At 32.0% G+C, this 20167-nt stretch overlaps 1 protein-coding gene and 1 long non-coding RNA gene across 3 annotated transcripts; one reads left to right on the top strand and one right to left on the bottom strand.

Moving 5' to 3' along the window:
- Nucleotides 1-1678: 1678 nt before the first annotated feature.
- Nucleotides 1679-3837, bottom strand: LOC143062255 (uncharacterized). Of its 2 annotated transcripts, XR_012974642.1 has the most exons (4): nt 3623-3837; nt 3325-3428; nt 2547-2671; nt 1679-1998 (listed from the first exon to the last, which is right to left on the bottom strand). It is a non-coding gene; the product is annotated as an uncharacterized LOC143062255 (long non-coding RNA). The 2 variants fall into 2 exon arrangements; XR_012974643.1 differs by lacking the exon at nt 3325-3428 and having other exon boundaries at nt 3623-3653.
- Nucleotides 3838-15798: 11961 nt separating this feature from the next.
- LOC143062035 (isatin hydrolase-like) lies at nt 15799-16643 on the top strand (the record flags this gene model as incomplete). Its single annotated transcript, XM_076233887.1, has 1 exon — nt 15799-16643. A coding segment is annotated over one exon (708 nt), but the record flags the coding sequence as incomplete, so codon positions are not given.
- Nucleotides 16644-20167: the final 3524 nt, after the last annotated feature.

A 20167-nucleotide genomic window follows, 5' to 3' on the forward strand; every position in this document is an offset into this window, starting at 1 on the left:
GAAGAATGAATGACAACGGGTTGTTGTCTCTTTGGCACATTCCCCATTTCCATTCTCAATTTTATGACAAAGTAATTAACGAGAAAAAGGCATGCAGCTCACCTTAGCAAATGGCATACACAATCGTGCTGTAGAATATTACATTTTTGCACACACATAAGAGCAGAAGTCTGGACCTCTCTTACTTTGGAGCATAAACATTCTGCAAGTCACATCATCATTGATAAGTTCAAAGATTAAATTAGTAAAAATTGTTACTGTAACTAATAAGAAAACCACACCAGTGTCATTTATCAGGCTTTTTTTTTTTTATAGATGAAGATCAATGCATGGAAGTATGGGGCATGGACTTTGGAGGAATGCTCAGAATGTGAATTAGTATGAGACATTGTAAATGCAGTACAAATCCAGACCTCTTTTTTTTAGAACGATGAATTTGAATCGGGACATCTGGGATCCGCCCCTCTAATATGCATCTATAAAACAGAGCAGTGCTTTTATTCATTTGACATGAACTTGTTTTTATCCTATAGGTGGATTTCTGTAATATTTCTTGTTGCACAGTCATAAATTAGACTGTTAATTACATCTTTACACTTAAATCGATTGGATGTGTGCTGATTGATACTTTAGTCTTAAGAAACAGATTTTTTTACAAGTTGTTATTGACTTTGAACTTGCTGTCGAGAACCTGTACAACAGTGTCTGTATATCATATTTGTATTTAATTCATTTTTAACATAAATCAGACTAAGTTTTCTCTCTGGAATTGTTTTACATTTCTATGTTGTGGCCTTTTATAGCTCACTATGCAATATAGGTTTTTCTCATTGTTGAAAGCAATATGGTCACATTTATTGAGTTATTAAGTTCCATGTCATTTGCTCTCGTAGTGGAAAGTCATCTCATTTGCAATTATAACCGCATCTTCTTAACTTAGTTATTTATGTATAAAAAAAAATATTGACAATTATATGTAAATGTTCACTGCAAAAACTTAAAAGACTTAATAATGAAAATATATATTTGTAAAGTTTGCTTCAAAAAATATCTTCCTTACACCAATTTTAAGCAAATCTACCATCTTCATTCTAGGACTGTTTGACTTAATTTTTTTTATGCATGAACCCAAAAATGCAATCTTCATGTTTATACAAAAATTGCAAAAGACTCAGACCCTATCAGTATAATATAGCAACATGAAATAAAATATTCTGCACTGAATATCTTCTTTAATTTGATCATAAATTATTTTTTTCAAGATTTGTAAAATAAGAAATTTCACCAAGAGATTGATATCTAAAACAAGCTGAAATGTGTTTCCTGCTTAAATGATTTATATAATCAGTCTAACAGATAAAAGTTTACTACAAGTTTAAAGATATTAATGATTCATAACAATAAGGTCAAGGTCTGACAGACTTGTACACCTTACAATCATTCCATAAACCAAATAGACATTTAGAGGCATTTTGTTTCTAGTATCTTAGATGAGGATCCACCATTTGAAAAGTTACACTGACTTATGAACAACCATGAACAAAGACAGATGATGCATGCCAGCCAGACATGTAAACTTTACAATCAATCTAAATAAAAGCATCTTTGGGGTTTATTATATTTCTTTACATACATGTAGGTAAATGTTGTCACTTTTATAAAAATTGTAAACTCAACACAGTTTTAATCATTTTATAGTTCATATTTTTTTTGTTTTGCACCATTGAAAATATCTACAGCTTTTTCTTGTTCAAAGAATTAACTGTCATCGTTGTATGAATTTCATCAATGCATCCAAATTTGATTAAGTCATCATCCACAGCAAATTGCAAAAATCACTCTTAGTCCTGAATCTTCTCTCTTCTACTGTTGATAGTAGAATTAGCAAGCAATAGTAGTGTAATGTAATCTGAAGGGCTAGAGTTATAGCTCTGAAGAACATTGTAAATATCAGTTTCATGTATACACTTCATGAATGGTTCTCTGCATCTTATTTCCCTACAAAGATATGACACAAGTACAGACAACTGCTTTATTAATTGGAGACAAACATTATGTATTTAAAGAATTACTGCATGTGTTTACTCTTAACTGTTTGATATTTCAATTTGACTGTAGGGAGCATTAGGTTTGATTAGACAGTTAAAAAAAGTATTTTGATACATTGTATGTTTCTTTGGTTATTCGTGTAGTTGAGTTGCTGTCTCATTGGCATATCCATATGTTCCTTTGGTTATTCTTGTAGTTGAGTTGCTGTCTCATTGGCATATACCCACATCTCTTCAAACAGTGTAAGCTCCATGTAATGATCTTAAAAAAGATTCATACAAAAGCTTAAATCAAAAAGGTTATTGTGTATAAATTAAGTGCTTTATTTCTTCCAATTAAAGAAATTATAAAAATGCATTGAACAAAGTTAAAACATTATATTTTTCTTAAAAATATGTCTAAATAAAAAAGTTAAGTCTTAAATTATACTTAATGTTTTTTATGGAAACTTAAGACAAGACCATATATACATATACATTAGTTTCTTAAAGCCTTACAATTTCAGCATTTAAAGTCTTGAAGCATGGAAAGTCTCCTGTCCTTTGACAAATGAAATTATTCTCCTTCAGTTGTCCATAGAACCGTGGTAAATTTCGCAACTCCATCATGTTAAAAAGAAGTGCTAGAAAATACAATAATGGAATAATCATTAGTTAAAAAAATATAAAATTTTATGAGTAACAATTTATCATTATAAAAGGTAAATTTTAATAAGGTCAATGTATACAATGAACAATGTCTCCAGATCTGTTTTAATTTGCAGGGTTGCAAAATAATGAATAATAGAAATTATGAATAAATAAAATTATATTCACTCATAGCCAAATATGGTTTTGGTTAGAACAAAAAAAAAAGATAGCTATGGTAATATATCTTTAATTGATAAGATCTGAAATACTAAAAAATCACTGACCAGTGAGTTGTGGAATGCATGCTTGCAGACTAGAGTTCTTGAAAATATTTTTTCCTGATGTTCCTACAAGAAAACCTACTGGTCCTCACTATAATGATCTATAATATCTATTGCAAAAAATAACCAGTCATATACAAGTCCTTTAAAATATTTGATTGTCAAATCTGGGGACCACCAGTTTATAGAGGATTCTGTGCTTGATCACATTATGAATGATTAAATCAGCTTGTAAATGGACGAATCTACATGTACATGTTGTTATGGAAATTCTATTGGTTATTTCAAAGTCAATTTAAAATAAACAATTATAGATTTATCATATCACTAAATTTATCAAATAAAGGCAACATGCAGTTGTATACCGCCGTTCAAACAATCTTCATATTCAGCACTCATTAGGAATAATGTCCACTTTGCTACATTCCATTGTTTGTTTTACTTTCTCTCCAAGATGTGCAAAATTTATCTGAAAATTATAATTTATAAATGACAAAATTGCAACTGTTAAAGGGGACTGTAAATAACAAACAGACGTATCTACAAGAAAGTAATGCATGTACTTGAGTATGCAGTGTTTTATTTCTTTATAGGTAGTTCTTATTAATGGAGTATTTGAAAGTATATTTACAAAAACAAAGCTTCAGATATAATAATAATTACCTAGCTTTACAAATTTTTCAGGCATGGTCATGATGGTGAATGCTACTTCCTCCGTTTGTTTTCATCTAGTTTTATCGCAAATGAACGATAAGTCTAGAAACATTCCGAAAATATCCAACTCGTGTGTTTGCATATTTGGACACGCCCTCACATTACAATCATTCGAACCGATTGGATCCAGACTCTACATATGCATATGGAGCGTCTGGATAATCGAGACTATTGCAATAATATTAGTTTGGTTTTAATTTACTTCGGTCGTTTAATCACATGTTTGATATTGATATGTTCGTAATTGTAAAGTAACTCTGTACAAACTGGTTTTTTTTCGTAATATTATATCATCGTCTGCCCCAAAAATAAATTACCTTGACTTGACCGATAATTGATTCGACTGGCGTACGAAATTTTAATCTTGGTACATTAATATGGAACGCCGTAACTGCCTTATGGTACTTCTTTCTTTATCATGATGAGGTTTTTCTTTATTATGATGAGTTTTTTCTCTATTATGATAAGTTTTTCATTATCATGATGAGTTATCCATTATAATGATGAGCTTTTTCTCTATTTTGATTGAAGTTACTAAATTATGATGAGGGTTTTCTTAATAATGATGAGGGGTTTCTCTATTATGATGAGGGTTTTCTCTATTATAATGAGGTTTTTCTTTATTATGATGCGCTTAATACCTAAACGGTTCTCATATCGTTGCACTCCCCGATACTTTATTAGGTCCCCTTTTAACCAGGATTTTCTGTTTTTTTAATTCATGGTGTTTTGGGGGTTGGAATTCATTTAATTAAAAGGCTGGAACAGATTCATCTTATACAGTCTATGGAAGAAGTGTTGTGGCACCGTTAAAGTCCACAATTCCTCTTAAGTCCACAACACCGCTAAAGTCCACAACAAATTTCCGCTAAAGTCCATAACGCCGCTAAAGTCCACAAACTTTCCGCTAAAGTCCACAAAATGACCTCCGCTAAAGTCCACAAAAAAACGCCGTTAAAGTCCACAAGAACAAGTTCCGCTAAAGTCCACAAAAAAACGCCGTTAAAGTCCACACATTTTTTTTTATGTTGCTGTTGAAAGACATGCCAATACAACAAATTTGACAAACAATGTATGAAGAAGATTTTTAAGATTTATTTAAATTGTTACTTAACGGAAGCATAGGAAGATTGGGTTATGGTGATGTATCATGCCCTCCCCTCCAGCTATTTTTTTTTCGACTTTAAAAACTTTCCTTATATCACATAACGATATTGTCTAATATCAATTGTAAATATGCAGACATTCCATGCGGAAAATGTTATTTTCGGCAACGAAAAATTAAGAAAATACTAACTTTAAAACTTATTATTCAAAATTAATAAAAACAACAATTGACTCTAAATATATATTCAGAAGTTAGTTAGAAGCTAAAGTTTATGTCCGTGCAAAATTTGAAGTGCTGTGTTTTTCTTATATACATAAATAAACAAAGGCTATTAGTTCTTATATCAATGCGATACTTTTAAAATATCATAGCGGTGTTTTTGTTATATCAATATTAGTACTTATTAGCATTAATATTAGACTGCTATACCCATATTTTGACAATTTTACCTATTATGTCTGTTTTGTTCACGCATCGTTGTGAAATATGACAGAATGTAATGAGACTGTCATACACGTGAGAGGTTAAGCGCTATAAAATCAAGTTCAATCCACCATTTTCAGAAAATGCCAGTACCGAGTCAGAAATATGACAGTTGTTTCATTCGTTTGGTGTGTTTTATCATTTGATTTTACCATTTGATTAGGGACTTTCTGTTTTGAATTTTCATCGGAGTTCAGTTTTTTTGTTACTTTACTTCTTAGTAGTATTGTATGTAAATAAGCAGTTTTAAGACCATTGCTTAAATTCAAATTGTTTTTGGTAACATCTTACAAATTTCTCAATTGATTTTGGAAGCAAAACTAATCAAATAAGGGTTTAATAAACAATGTCGTAATCAAATAGCTTAAGTATCAAAATCATTGTTCACATATATAACATTTAGAAAATTTTATAATGAACGCACCGAAATAATCTATATCCGATATGCTCGCAACGCACGCATGGGAGATTTCTTTATTGATAACAATGAAACTAACTTGTGACAAAGATGAATCATACTGTCCTCGTTCAGATTGATTCGACAAAATCTGCCCTGTACTTTTGAATCTCCTTTTTTTTTTTGTACAAATTAGACCGTTGGTTTTCCTGTTTGAATGGTTTAACACTAGTAATGTTTGTGTTCCTATATAGCGTGGTGTTCGCTGTGAGCCAAGGCTCCGTGTTTAAGGCCCTACTTTGATCTATAATGGTTTACTTTAAACAAATTATTACTTTGATGGAAAGTTGTCTCATTCGAACTCATGCACCATCTTCTAATATCTATAAATCTTTAAAAAATTTCCCTTACAAATAACTACTTTCCAGTCCTCCAACTGAACGATCTAAATTTATAAATATAGAAAAGATATACTAGTATACACATTTCTAACGTCAAAAGACATTTAGGCCACACCAATTTGATTCCTTGTTCGACGGACCCGCCCGCACCTATTTTTTTCAAAACAGAATTTTTTTTTTTTTTTTTTATATTCCCGCTTCCCGCATCCGGAAATGTAATCATGTCCATTTCCCGCACCGTTTTTTTTGTAAATATTATAAAAAGATATCAGCATTTGTTTTTAAAATCACAGTCTAACCTGTATATATAACGATTTTAAACATAAAAGCACCCCACCACACTGTGTAAATATCTGTGAGAATATTTGTTTCAGCATGAAACCTATTTATCTAAAGCGGGAGTGCTCCGATATAAATTTCTATCAGCGGGAATACCTGTAAAGAACAAAAAATTGGTTACTTTCCCCCTTACTTATATTCCCTATCAAAACATGTTCGTTGTTGGAATAAAGTATAAAGAACTTCTGAAGGATTTGCCTTCAACTGCAATTATATTGTATGCTGGCGAAACAAAACTATCCATAGCCGGTGCATGTTTATGCACCTGTTCTGATTGATTGAGGGGCCTGTCGTTCAGCAGTTATCGTTTGTTGATGTTGTTCATTGGTATTTTCCCGTTTGGATATACATGATATATAAATTAGATCGTTGGTTTTCCTGTTCGAATTGTGTACGCTAATAATTTTGGGGTCCTTTATAGCCTGCTGTTTGGTCTGTATCAAAGCCCTGTGTAAAAGGCCGTACTTTGACCTGTGGCTGTGTTTGTTATTATCAGGTTGAGAACAACCCTCCCTCAGACAAGGGGTCATTTTACTGATGTAGAATTGAAAATAGAAATACCATGGATTTGTATAGTCCTTCTATACAAAACCTTTGAAAACCTAGAATTTTGTACTCAAAAAGAGGAGAGTTGCATCATATTTTAAACAACTTTTTCTAAAAGAGGGGTCCACTTATTTTGAATAATATTAAACTGTTAAAGTAAATGTGTTAACATGGTTCAAGTCCAGGAATATTACAAAATTCTTGGACATGTTTTGACCATTTAATACCAGATAGATATATAGTTCTTTGAGAAAATATGAGCCCTTTTGTACAAACAAATATATTTTAACTTATATTGATCCCTCATAAAACATGTAAAAGGGATATTTATAACATTAAGGGGTTGTCCCCAAACTGATTATGACTTGGATGGAGAATTGTCTCATTGTCAGTCACACATACATAGACCAGATTTAATTATTTCTTGGTGAACAGGGAAAACATACTTCAGAAATTAAAGAAATGTCAAAGTACAAGTCAGAAATCAAGCTTTAAAATTGTCAAAACCTACTATTTTATGTTTACAAAAAAAAAATTATAATCGCTCGCCTTTACTTTTCAAGCTTCGCCTCAAAAATTTACAAATTAAATATTTTTTTATTAAAATTTTCAAATCGCTCGCTCGCCCCAAATTTTGGAGTCCAAAAATCCGTAGAACAAGAAATTAAATTGGTGTGGCCTTACATCTTATTTATTTGTGTTCTTAACATTTTCTTTTTAGTACTCATTGAAGAAATGAATTTATAACAAGCGATATATGGATTGTTATTTTGCACTAAGAAATGTTCGCGTATTTGTACAATCGGTTACTAGTAAAAAACGAAAGTCAAATATCTGTGGCAACAATACATCGGAATGCCCTCACGGTCATCGCGATGTGAAAGAGCGTCCACGCGGCGAGCTGATTATGTTCATAGAAGTATCGATTTACCAACGGGAAAAGTCTTTGATATAAAAAAGGAACTGTTTTTCATCTCAATATTTATTTTCTATGTTAATAATAAATACATTTTCTGTTTGACAAGATTTTTGATTTTCGTTGTCCAATTTATAGTCGAGGCTACTCAGTTGGTATCTTCAAAGTTCGGGACATCAGCTTTTGTACATTTTAATTTGTTTGGATTATTTATTTTACCATTTGAATATTCATTGTAATTTGGAGCTGTATTGGGTTGGATTGTTTGAATGAATGTTTCTTTTAAGTAATGATATTTTTTGTCTATTTCGATATTACCAAGGCGGATAGGCTATAGCAGTGTATATTAGAATCTAATAGATCGGTAAACTATTTGCAACCGCATTTAAATTCCGCCATTGCATCATCACTTCAAATAGTCGGTTTAACCATGTGATTGAACACAATAGACTGAACAGGTTGTTAACACTTTCAACTATCAATAGGGTCAAGCAACATTTTCGAAATGAGAAGTTCATGTAAGCGTTAATTTTGTTACAGTTACGAAATTTTAGTGATATTGATCCTTAAACCGGTCATGATCTGAGTTTGTGAATTATGTTTGCAGTTTTCTTGACATACATTGTGACGTGTCATCGTATTCATTTTATATTAGAAAACTATATCAGTTATATTAGAAAAGTATCGCATTCATAAATTTTTGATATTAAAATTCATCTCAATTGCATTCCACTGAATTTGCTACATGATAGTTATAGAATGTGTACATCTACAAATGATAAATCGTACATTTATGTTTCATTTATTTAACAATTCAATTTTCTCTTTTAAAAACACCTTGCTTGTTATTACATAAAATAATTCATGGAAATTATACACCAGACGTATGTCGTGTTAAATGTCACCCTGTTTTAAGAAAAGAGTCATTACTTTAGGTCGAGAAATCCGCCTTTCTTCGTACAAATGCTAACATTTGTCTGAAATTTCCCACAATGCAACTCGTTGATATAAGACAATATCGCTCGTTGATATAAGAAAAGTTTTTTTATTGAATCGCTTCTTCCATAGACTGTTATACATCTTCCTAAACGTTGAATACAAAAGTGTTTGGCGGAACCTTCTGTCATAATTAAGTTTGTGATTAAGAAACCCAATTCTTCTTTTTCCACCTAGTAAACTTGAGGAGGGGTTATTTGAAGCGGAGATCCCTATTGTAAATTTGTTTTGATTGAATTAGGTACATGATTTTTATTTAGTCCTAATATATTTTTCTGTTTGAATTGTTTTTCGCTAGTTATTGTGGGACTCTTTCTAAGTTTCTTTTCGGTGTGAGCCAACTTGAAGGCTCTGTGTAAGGCCTAACTGTGTTCATATAGATCTATAACTGTTTACATGTAGTTTGCACATTGTGACTTGGATAGACAGTTGTAACATTGGCACTCATACCACACGGTTTTTCTATATTTTTATGTGCAATGATCAACAACCTTTCTGAATCTAGATAATCCACTTTTCTACACTCAGAAAGATCATTGTTGATAGTTAGGCACATGAAAATATAGAAAAGAACATTTATCTTGTAGTGTATATTGGTACAGATAGCTGAAAAATGTATAAAATCAGCGAAAATTGAGCGAAACAAATTGTATGCGAATCTCCTGTTATGAATGGACACTGCTTTCTGTCTCTATATTGCACAAAATAAAATTTAAAAAAATAGCAAATTGCAAAATCTAAAAAGCAAATGGAAATTAGGAAATATATGCTTTATAGGCTCAGAAGAATTCGGTCTACCCGTATCGCCCTCTCGATTTGTGTATTGTAACTGTTATGAACGATTTTGTTTTCTGCACTGGAATACTATTAAGATAATTACAATTACATGTACATGTAAGATTAAACAATATATATGCCCTTGAGTTTCATCTAAAAAAAAAGAAATAGAAATGAGAAGATGTGGTATGAGTGCCAATGTTACAACTCTAAGTCCCAATGTGCAAAATGAAAACAGTTATAGGACACAGTAAGGCCTTCAACACGGAACCTTGGCTAACACCTAAAAGTAAACTAGAAAGGGTCCCACAATGACGAGCGTAAAACAGAATAATATATTGGGATTAAATAAAAAATCATGTACGTAATTCTATCAAAACAAAATTTACAATAAGGATATTCGCTTCAAAGAACCCTCCTGAAGTTTTGCTCTTTTTTCAAGTTCACTAGGTGGGAAAAGAAGCCTTGCATTCCTTAATAATGACCGAAAGTTCCGGATAAAACTTATGTATTCAACGTTTTGGAACATGTACAGGATGAAATAGCAGGCTCAATTCCAGCCTTTTTATTTTAAATAAATTCCAACCTCCAGAACTGTTTGATTATTAAGCGCATCATAAAAAAGAAAAACCTCATCACAATAGAGAAAAATATCATCATAATAGAGAAAAAGCTGATCATAATAATGAAAAACCTCATTATAATAGAAAAAAAAACTCATCATAATAAAAAAAAACCTCATCATGATAAAGACGGAAGCTACGGCGTTCCATATTATGGTTTATATGTGATGAGTTTATTTATTAGTAATATATGTATAACAAATTTACATATATATAGCATACTTAACAACTAAAGTAACGCACCACCTCTTGTCATATGATATGTAGTTGATTTACAGTTTCTTATTTGTGTAACTCAAGTATAAATTGTAAGCATAAACTATAAATTAATGCAGACTACAGAGAGAAATTAATTAATTTTATTTTAGCGACGACAATGGAGATTTCAACCACAAAAGTTATAAATCAAGTTGGTCATAAGAAAAAGTCCGTGTAAGAAACTGAAAATAAAAGTCATTTTCGTTGTTCTAGGTCAATGACACACACGTTTTCTGAGACAAGTGTTTGTGACCATCCACAAGAACTTGTGGTCATCCGATGTTCACTACTTCAGTACTTTTGATTAAAATACCTAGATCAACATAAATGCAAACTCCATAGAAATAAACGGTAGTGGTACGTTTCTTTTGTTGTTGATTATTTGAAGCCATTCAAACGTGCAAAGCTTGTGACAGTATAAAAGAGAGTGATAAATAACACGACATCAACTTTTAGGTTCTAAGCAGAAATAAGATGGGCAGAATTTTAAAGTTAACATTAGTTACATATTTTGTAGCATGCGTTTCTTGTTTGCAGTACAAGGTTGTTGATTTGACTCATAACCACGGAAAGGATTCAATATACTGGCCAACTCATTCCGGCTATGAACGATATATAGACCATAGAGGACTTTATGAAGGAACTGATATTTGGTATGTACAATGTAGTTTCTGATTTTTCAGTAAAATTGTAACTTGAAAAAAAAATATTGACAAAACATATTTAATGTTGAAATCTCAACAACGCAATTTTACCACATGTAATGATCCCGTTCAATCAAAAGTTTAAAAAATTGTTTCACACACAGCCCCACAAATCTCCCAACTTCAACTCGTTCATGTTATATCCCATATAATTATACAATAATTAAAACTAAGGGTGTTTCAAGTATAAAACACTATTGTAATTGTTTACTTTGTCCACGTAATTATCATTTTACCAAGCTACTTAAATTTTGATAGCCATAATATACGCATGTAAACAATAAAGTGAATATACATGTAGTTTTGAAAAAGAAATTATTAGATAGTTTACATTTTATACTTGAAACACTTTTAGTTTTAATTATTGTATAATTATATGGGTAAAATAAATCTAAAATAATATTTATGTCTAATACTTTTACTGCTTAGTCTGTTTTTAGTGATTCAAATATCCATTTGACATGACTCTGTACTTATACATCCCGTGATTGTGTTTAGTTCTATGGTAAAAAAATGTATTTCTCTTTTATTTTTGCTAATGTGCTTTGTCTATTCTATGTCTTGTTGTGTTTTTTGTTACTTATCACGTGGCTCTGTACTTATACATCCAGTGCTTGTGTTACTGCATGTTCTATGGTAAACAAAATGCATTCTTTTCTTTTTTTTTTTTGCTAATGCGCTTTGTCTATTATATGTCTTGTTGTGTTTCTATGTTACATATCACATGGCTCTGTACATCCTGTCATTGTGTTATTGTGCTATGGTAAATTATTGTATCTGCGTCTTTCATTTTTGCTAATGTGCTTTTAATTGTAGACAAGCATTTTTGTTTCTTTGTTACGTAATTTTTTGTTTTATAGTGATTGAGATTATAATACAAGGTCGACTGCTGTATTTCTATTTTGACATTTTTACCCACTAATGTCTGTTTGTTTTGTTCACACATGGGTGTCAATTTCAGTCATGAATTCGATGCGACAGTCATACAAGTGACAGATAAGCTAGCAATAAAACCATGTTTAATCCATCATTTTCTGGCTAAGAAAATGCCTGTACATGTACCAATCCAGGAATATCATTTGATGTATTTGAGCTTTTAATTTTACCATTTGATTACGGACTTTCCGTTTTAGATTTTCCTCTGAATTCGCTTTTATTGTTGTTATTTTACTTTACTTTAAGATAATGCATTTAAATGGAACACAAGTTAAACTGTATGACATAAGGCAGTCCTTAGACAAACCTAACTTAGACTGCTATAGAACAGCTTTACGGTCTAATGTAGTATAGAGTTTCCCTAAATACGTCATACGATATATCTATTGACATGTGATCGGCTAATTCCAAAAAATTGAACACAGATTTTTCTCTTATTTAGTTCATAGTTTATATGACAGCCTTTTTTTACTGAATGTAACTATCTGCATAGTATTTTACAATATAAGTCGAAGAAGTTCTTTTTTGACAGCAAGTAAGTCCCGTTACTATAGTCATTTGATTTAATTTTAAATATACACAGTAATTGGCGTTAATCCATTTTACAACATCAGCAATTATGTCTAACAGTAAAACATCTCCCAAGAAAAAATTCATAAACTTCTATTTTAAAATTAGTTTTGTTGTCTTAACCTCTACCACAAAAGTAAGACCTCATCTTTTTTTGTCATTTACCTGTATATTTGTTTAAATATGATCAACTTGCTACTTGTACCATATTACTGACAAACGAGATTTTCTGGTTTGTAATACAAATTATGTGTTTATTCTTTCCCAAAACCAATAGTTTGACTTGATTTCTAAGGATATTAAAATTATTCAAAGTGATAAAATCTAAAAAATCATAATATGAAAGTATAATATTTATTTATTGCAGTTCATTATTCATCTTCTGTCAAGTTTGTAATACAAATTGGTATGTGCTCTCATCCAAAGCCAAAACCCCAAATTTTAATATCTATAAGTATTTGAATTGATAACAACTTATCTCAGAAAGTAATACCACTTCATGCATGGTCCCATCATTCATTCATCGTTAAATAGATTTCGTCTGCTCCCATAACAAGATTCACTCAAGGGCATAGTTTTATTTGTTCTATTTTATACTAAGTCTTATAATAATATTATGTTTATCACTGACTGTCAAGTATGCTAAAATTAAATCCATTGTTGAAAACATCATGTCCCATTCGAAGGCCTAGTATTCGCATAACGTCAAACTTATGTAACTTTTGGAAATAGTACACACTGAATGTGTACTACAAAGATCTACAAACTTGTTACGTAAGGGGCATTATATGACATTCTATAGAGATGGGGATGGCAGGATAATTTCATTATATGCTGGTCTGGTAAAAACTAAACAAATGTCCTTCCAACCAAAAATTCGTACTTGTTCCCCACACTTCTACGGATAACATTGCTAATCATTTCTTATCTTTAAGCTTAAAATACTATATAAGGAATTTTAGTGTCTCATCTCTGTCTTCCAAATGAAAACAATTAATATGGCCCTAAACCTAAATTTTGTTTTCCAACTGTAGATTGTTTCTCTCCTAAAGTCTATTTACTTTGAAGGAAGTTGCGAAATTAAAGTAATAACTAGTGTTTTCATAAGATGGCGTCCATAGTCGTCGTCCATTGTCCATTTACTTTTACAAAAATCTTCTCTTATAAGACCAATTAAAACCCTGTTTGCCAACAAAATCCTTGAGGAATCTAGTTTTAAAAACAATCCGCCAGCCAATCAAAATGGCCGATATGGCTCGGGAAGGATTGTGCCTGATGTTCATATGATGAAATCATAATCTTTCAGTCAGTTTAGTTGAAGTCTGGAGCTGGCATGTCAGTTAACTGCTAGTAGTCTGTTGTTATTTATGTATTATTGTCATTTTGTTTATTTTCTTTGGTTACATCTTCTGACATCAGACTCGGACTTCTCTTGAACTGAATTTTAATGTGCGTATTGTTATGCGTTTACTTTACTACATTGGTTAGAGGTATAGGGGGAGGGTTGAGATCTCACAAAACATGTTTAACCCCGCCGCATTTTTGCGCCTGTCCCAAGTCAGGAGCCTCTGGCCTTTGTTAGTCTTGTATTATTTTAATTTTAGTTTCTTGTGTACAATTTGGAAATTAGTATGGCGTTCATTATCACTGGACTAGTATATATTTGTTTAGGGGCCAGCTGAAGGACGCCTCCGGGTGCGGGAATTTCTCGCTACATTGAAGACCTGTTGGTGACCCTCTGCTGTTGTTTTTTATTTGGGCGGGTTGTTGTCTCTTTGACACATTCCCCATTTCCATTCTCAATTTTATTTACTAAAGTACCATATAGGGATAATATCCCTATTGCATTTTTCACAATAATTGGCAAACATAGAAGAAAATGGTAAATTTCTTCATCAACTCCTAAATCCTCTGACAGTTTTGACGTAAAGAAAAAGTACATAGATTTCAACATTGTGAAAATGTCTGCTCATGTCGGATTTATATATAGCGGGTTTTAAGATAAATATATACAACATTGGTATGGTCAATTTATTCAGTTCCTATTTAAAATGAAATTTTGACCATTTACTTAGTATGCCACAAAATCACAAGGATTTTGAAAGTTTGCCGAATACCCTTTTTAAGTACTTCAGATTCAAGCGCCTTTCCAGATTTATAACAGAGATATCTATAGGAAAAGTGCGTTTGGCGTACCAAATTATAAGCCTTGTGTTTTGATGAATTTTTACAACCATTCGAAAAATACTACCATGGTTGTTGTGTCTTGTAGGAGGGTATGGTCAGACCAGAAGTCGGCACTTCTGTGTCATTTTCTGTAAATTTACTTTTAACTAAATGTTTAATTATTTGAAACTCTAAGATTTCTCTGCTCAAGCCATAGAATATTTTAGACGCATTTTGCACAATTTTTCTAAATTTCGGTATCCAATGCTCTTCAATTTTTGAATATAGAACTAATTAACTTTGCCTTCCGATTGTTGTATTCGAGCACTCAGAGTCTTGTGCTAAGGATTCGCACATTTGGCCTACCATATTATAGTCTTGTTATTTTACAATATTACATTAAAGCGATGATAACTATATTTATTATTGGACTGGGCTGGTATCATGTCAACTGTGCGCGCTCCTATTCCATATAACACGGGAAAAGGAGATGAACATTCAAACATATTATTTTCTATTTCCCTCTAAACGAGAAACCGATGTTTTGACATAACCTTCTTTTCAGAATTATTCCATAGATAATCAAACCTAAAAAAAACACAGAATATCAAAATTGAACTGTAAATAAAAACTACAAGACACATAACTATACTGATTAATTGATTAAAGCACTAGGAGAGCGGCACATCAAATATTTAGTATTTACGATACGCATTTCCTTTTACGGTTTATATAATTAATTATCACTTTTAACTATATATTTGTAGGGTAGCAGGGGCGGATGCAGGAATTTTCGAAAGGGGGGGTGCTAACCCAGGGCAAAGGGGGGGTGCAAAACATATGTCCCGATACAAATGCATTGATCGGCAAAAATAAAGGGGGGGTGCGCACCCCCGGAACCCCCCCCCCCCTGGATCCGCCACTGGGTAGCATCTAATACTATAAAGACAACTGAACATTTAGGAACACATTTGGATGCCCCACAACATTTCAATGAATTTTCCTGGACAACACACCAAATACCTATTGAAAACCTTGTTGGTCATGGGGTTATCGTTAATGTCAAATCCAAAGTAGTATCGAATGCAGATTATATGGTGACGAAAGCTGATCTTGAGGCATGGGAGGATCAGTATGGCAAAATTCCTGATGGAGCTATAGTGATTATGAACTCTGGATGGCACGACAGGTATCCAGACAAAACACGAGTATTCAACACATCAAATCCGAATGACACAACCTCTTTTCATTTTCCATCCTGGGGCAAAGATGCAGTATCATGGCTTATTGCACATCGTTCAATTCATGTTCTTGGGGTAGACGTTCCGTCTTTAGATTATGGCCAATCAGTGGATTTTCCAGTGCATATCTTAATTAGCAAAGAAAACATCCCAGGACTAGAAAATGTCGGTTATCTTGATAAAATTCCTGAAAGCGGGACCATTATATCTTGTGCTGCTATGAAAATTGTCGACGGAAGCGGAAGTCCTGTCAGAGTTTTTGCACTGATACCCAAAATTTCGGACTCAAATAGTGCTATGAAATATCACTTTTCACTGTTTGTACTCCTATGCAGTTTAGTAAGCTTCAAAATGTTAAACGATAATTTTTAAAATGTGGTTCAGATAAATGAAATTTGCTTAGCGTGCATACTAGTATGCTAGTATACTAGAATGTCATTATGATGTATTAACAATTAAAACCAAAGTATGTTGTCTTTGTATTTCTAATAAAGTCTATTACAAAACAATTTACGTAAAACATATATGACAGACATGAAATAACTGAACTCATATTCTATATCTATAATTCTGTAGGTGAAAAATCTTTAAAATATTGTCCAGTGGATATAAAATCTTAAAATACTTCTTTCACGTGGAACTAATATTATTGCTTTTCCCAATTTTTGCAAACCGGATGTCTAAAGAAAATTGTCCAGAACAATGGCAAAAAAAAAATAATCTACACTCATTTTGAACAAAATCCGCATAGTCAGCCTTAAAAGGCCCAAAAGTGCTCCTAACTAGTGACATGCACTTCGACGATGGAAGTTTATAACGACTTTGACTGGCTATACAGCCCTTGCATGGTCGGTATATGGGAAATGTACTTACAGAATATGGCAGAGTTAAACGTTTTTGCTAGAGCCAATCCTGCTCCAACGGTACAACATAAAACAAAGTTAACTATAAATATCAGCAAAAAAAGGTTTACTCATCAGATCGATACAAAACACTTAACAAAACCACAAAAGACAAACAGTTCAGGTTTGAAAGAACATAACAACTAATAAATAAATCATGTATCTATATAAGACTCGAATAACATTATGAAGCATGATTTTCAAATACTAGTAGGTATTGAAATAGAAGTTCCTTCATAATTTAAATTCCAAATGGAAAAACATATTCTGGAATATTATCTCCGCTGGAATAAATATTATAATATATGTTCCTAACGGAATAATGTTAGATAATATTTGTTCAAACATGAACAGTGTTATAACATTGTTCTTAACAAAGTTTCCAGTGGACCTTCTGTTAGGCAGAACAAATAAACGTTGACACCTGTATAGTACGTCTGTATTGTGGTAATACGTCATACGGACTATAAACCTAATGATATTCTTTTATGTAAATTGCTTTTTTTTATAGTATAATCATGTATTCATAATAAGTATTGCTATGTGAGAGGTCTAGGGGGTTATTTACTATCAGAACAAATTTAAGAAAACATAAGAAGCTTCTTCTTACATATTTACGCTTCAAATGGAAATTAAAGATAACCATGTCCAGCATGAGTAGTTACATGAAGTCACAAATAGATAAGCATTCATACCACATGAATTTTTATCCTAATTGTGTATACCGTTTTCCTTTGTTTTACGAAACAAGTTTCCAAGCAATCAAATTTATTCATCAGATTATATACATTATTTAAAAAAGTTGCCGTAACAGACACAACTTATATAAAAGACAACTCTGTATAACAATACGAAATACTAGTAGTATTCTGCCAATGAGACAACTTCTGGTCATTTTAGTCTCTTGTGGACAGTTGTCTCATTGGCAATCATACCACATCTTCTTTTTTATACTATCCACAAGTCACCACACGAGTGTTTGATGCATATAAGTATAAAAAAAGAAGATCAAAATGTTGCCAAGGAGTCTTAACTATCCACCAGAGCCTACACGAATGTATGCTACATATTAATAAAGACAAAACGTATAAAAAGATGAATATGTTGTCAAGGAGACACAACTATCCACAAGAGACCACACGAGTGTATGCTGCATAAATAAAGACAAATACGTATTAAAATAAGATCAATATGTTGTCAAGGAGACACAACTATTCACCAGTCACCACATGAGTGTATGCTGCATATAAATAAAGACAAATACGCATTAAAATTATATCAATAGATCAATATATCAATAGAAGACAACTATATCCATCACATACCTCACGAGTGTATGCTGCATATAAATAAAGAATAAGATCAATATGTTGCAATGAGACAACTATCAACTAGTCACCACACCAGTGTATGCCGCATATAAAGGCAACATTTGTATACCGATGTTCGAAAGTCATCAATCGATTGAGAGAAAAAAATCCGGGTTACAAACTAAAACTGAGGAAAACACATCAACTATAAGAGGAAAACAACGAAACAACAGAAACACCGAAGTGCAACAAAAAAAAAACGGCAATGCAACACACAAATAAACTATTAGATAACAACTGCTATTTTCCTGACTTGGTACATGACATTTTAGGAAAACAATGATGGATGAACCTGGTTTTGTGGACAGCCAAACCTCGCGCTTTTATGGCAATGTTTAACATAACACTAATATGACAACATTACATGACAGGACTATAGTACAAATAGATGTAAGAACATTCAGGACAGAGAAATATACAAGTAAACATTATTATAAGACATTTCGACATGCTTATAGTTATCGAAGGTACCAGGCTTGTAATGTAATACACCATACGTGCGTTTCGTCTACATAAGACTCACCAAGTGACGCTCAGATTTAAAAAAGTAAAGAAGGCAAAACAAGTACAAGTACAAAGCTGAAGAGCATCAATTGATGACCCAAAATTCTAAAAAGTAGTGCCAAATACGGCTAGGGTTATCGATGCCTTGGATAGGAAAAGCCATAGTATTTTAAGAACAATTCTTACTTTTGCAAACAGAAAATTTATGAAAATGACCATATGATGTTCATGTCAACACCAAAGTGGTGACCTACCACAGAATAAAAACAAACACGTAAAACAAAAAAGGAAAGCACATAAAACAGCACAAAATAACCATGCATTGTCACTTACTGAATAACGCTAAAAAATGACGTTACAGGTAAAAGTGACGTCACAGGTAAATTTCTAAAAGTTTGATATAGTTCAAAATCCGGTTTGTAATTATGGTATTTGATGTATATATAACAATTACAATTTAATTAATATAGAATTGTGTCAGTAATTAGATAGCTATGTTGGTATTTCTTCTTAATCAAAATATAAAACAAATAAATCTTATACGTTAAGTTGTCCCAAACTAAAATCTTATAAATGAACTTGGTGATTTATTATCTTTACTTTTACATACGAATAGAATATTAAAAAATTAGAATCACAACTACAAACGACAACACATTTAACAATATCCGATCAGAATTACAAATACAACATCATAACTAAATAGCAAAGTACCTTGACAGAGGCACCTCGTATGGATCAACCAATTCGTGATGGTGTCCATAAAATTTACGGAGTTTTATTTTTAATCGTTCCTCCTTATTATAAGTTTGTTGGAGCAGTTTCTGCGTAAGGAGCACAGTCACTTCTGTATATAAATTAAGACAAAAACGTATAAAAATAAGATCAATATGACGCCAAGGAGACACCAGTCACCACACGAGTGTATGCTGCATATAAATATAGAATAAGATCAATATGTTGTACATATTATGGGTACTGACGTTGTTTATCATCTTAATAACATATTATGAGTACTAACGTTGTTTATCATCTTAATAACATATTATGAGAACTGACGTTGTTTATCATCTTAATAACATGTTATAACTTTCTATTGTTTGTCTTTATGAATATTGCTTTTACTGTTTTGATGGTATCTGTTTGACGTGACTCTGTTCTAATACATCCCATCATTGTGTTATTGTTCTATAATAATTTTTGTATCCTTGTCTTTCATTTTTGCTTATGTGCCATGTCTATATGCCTTTTTGTGTT

The sequence above is a fragment of the Mytilus galloprovincialis genome, chromosome 2 (genome assembly GCF_965363235.1).
Source record: "Mytilus galloprovincialis chromosome 2, xbMytGall1.hap1.1, whole genome shotgun sequence".
NCBI lineage: Eukaryota > Metazoa > Mollusca > Bivalvia > Mytilida > Mytilidae > Mytilus > Mytilus galloprovincialis.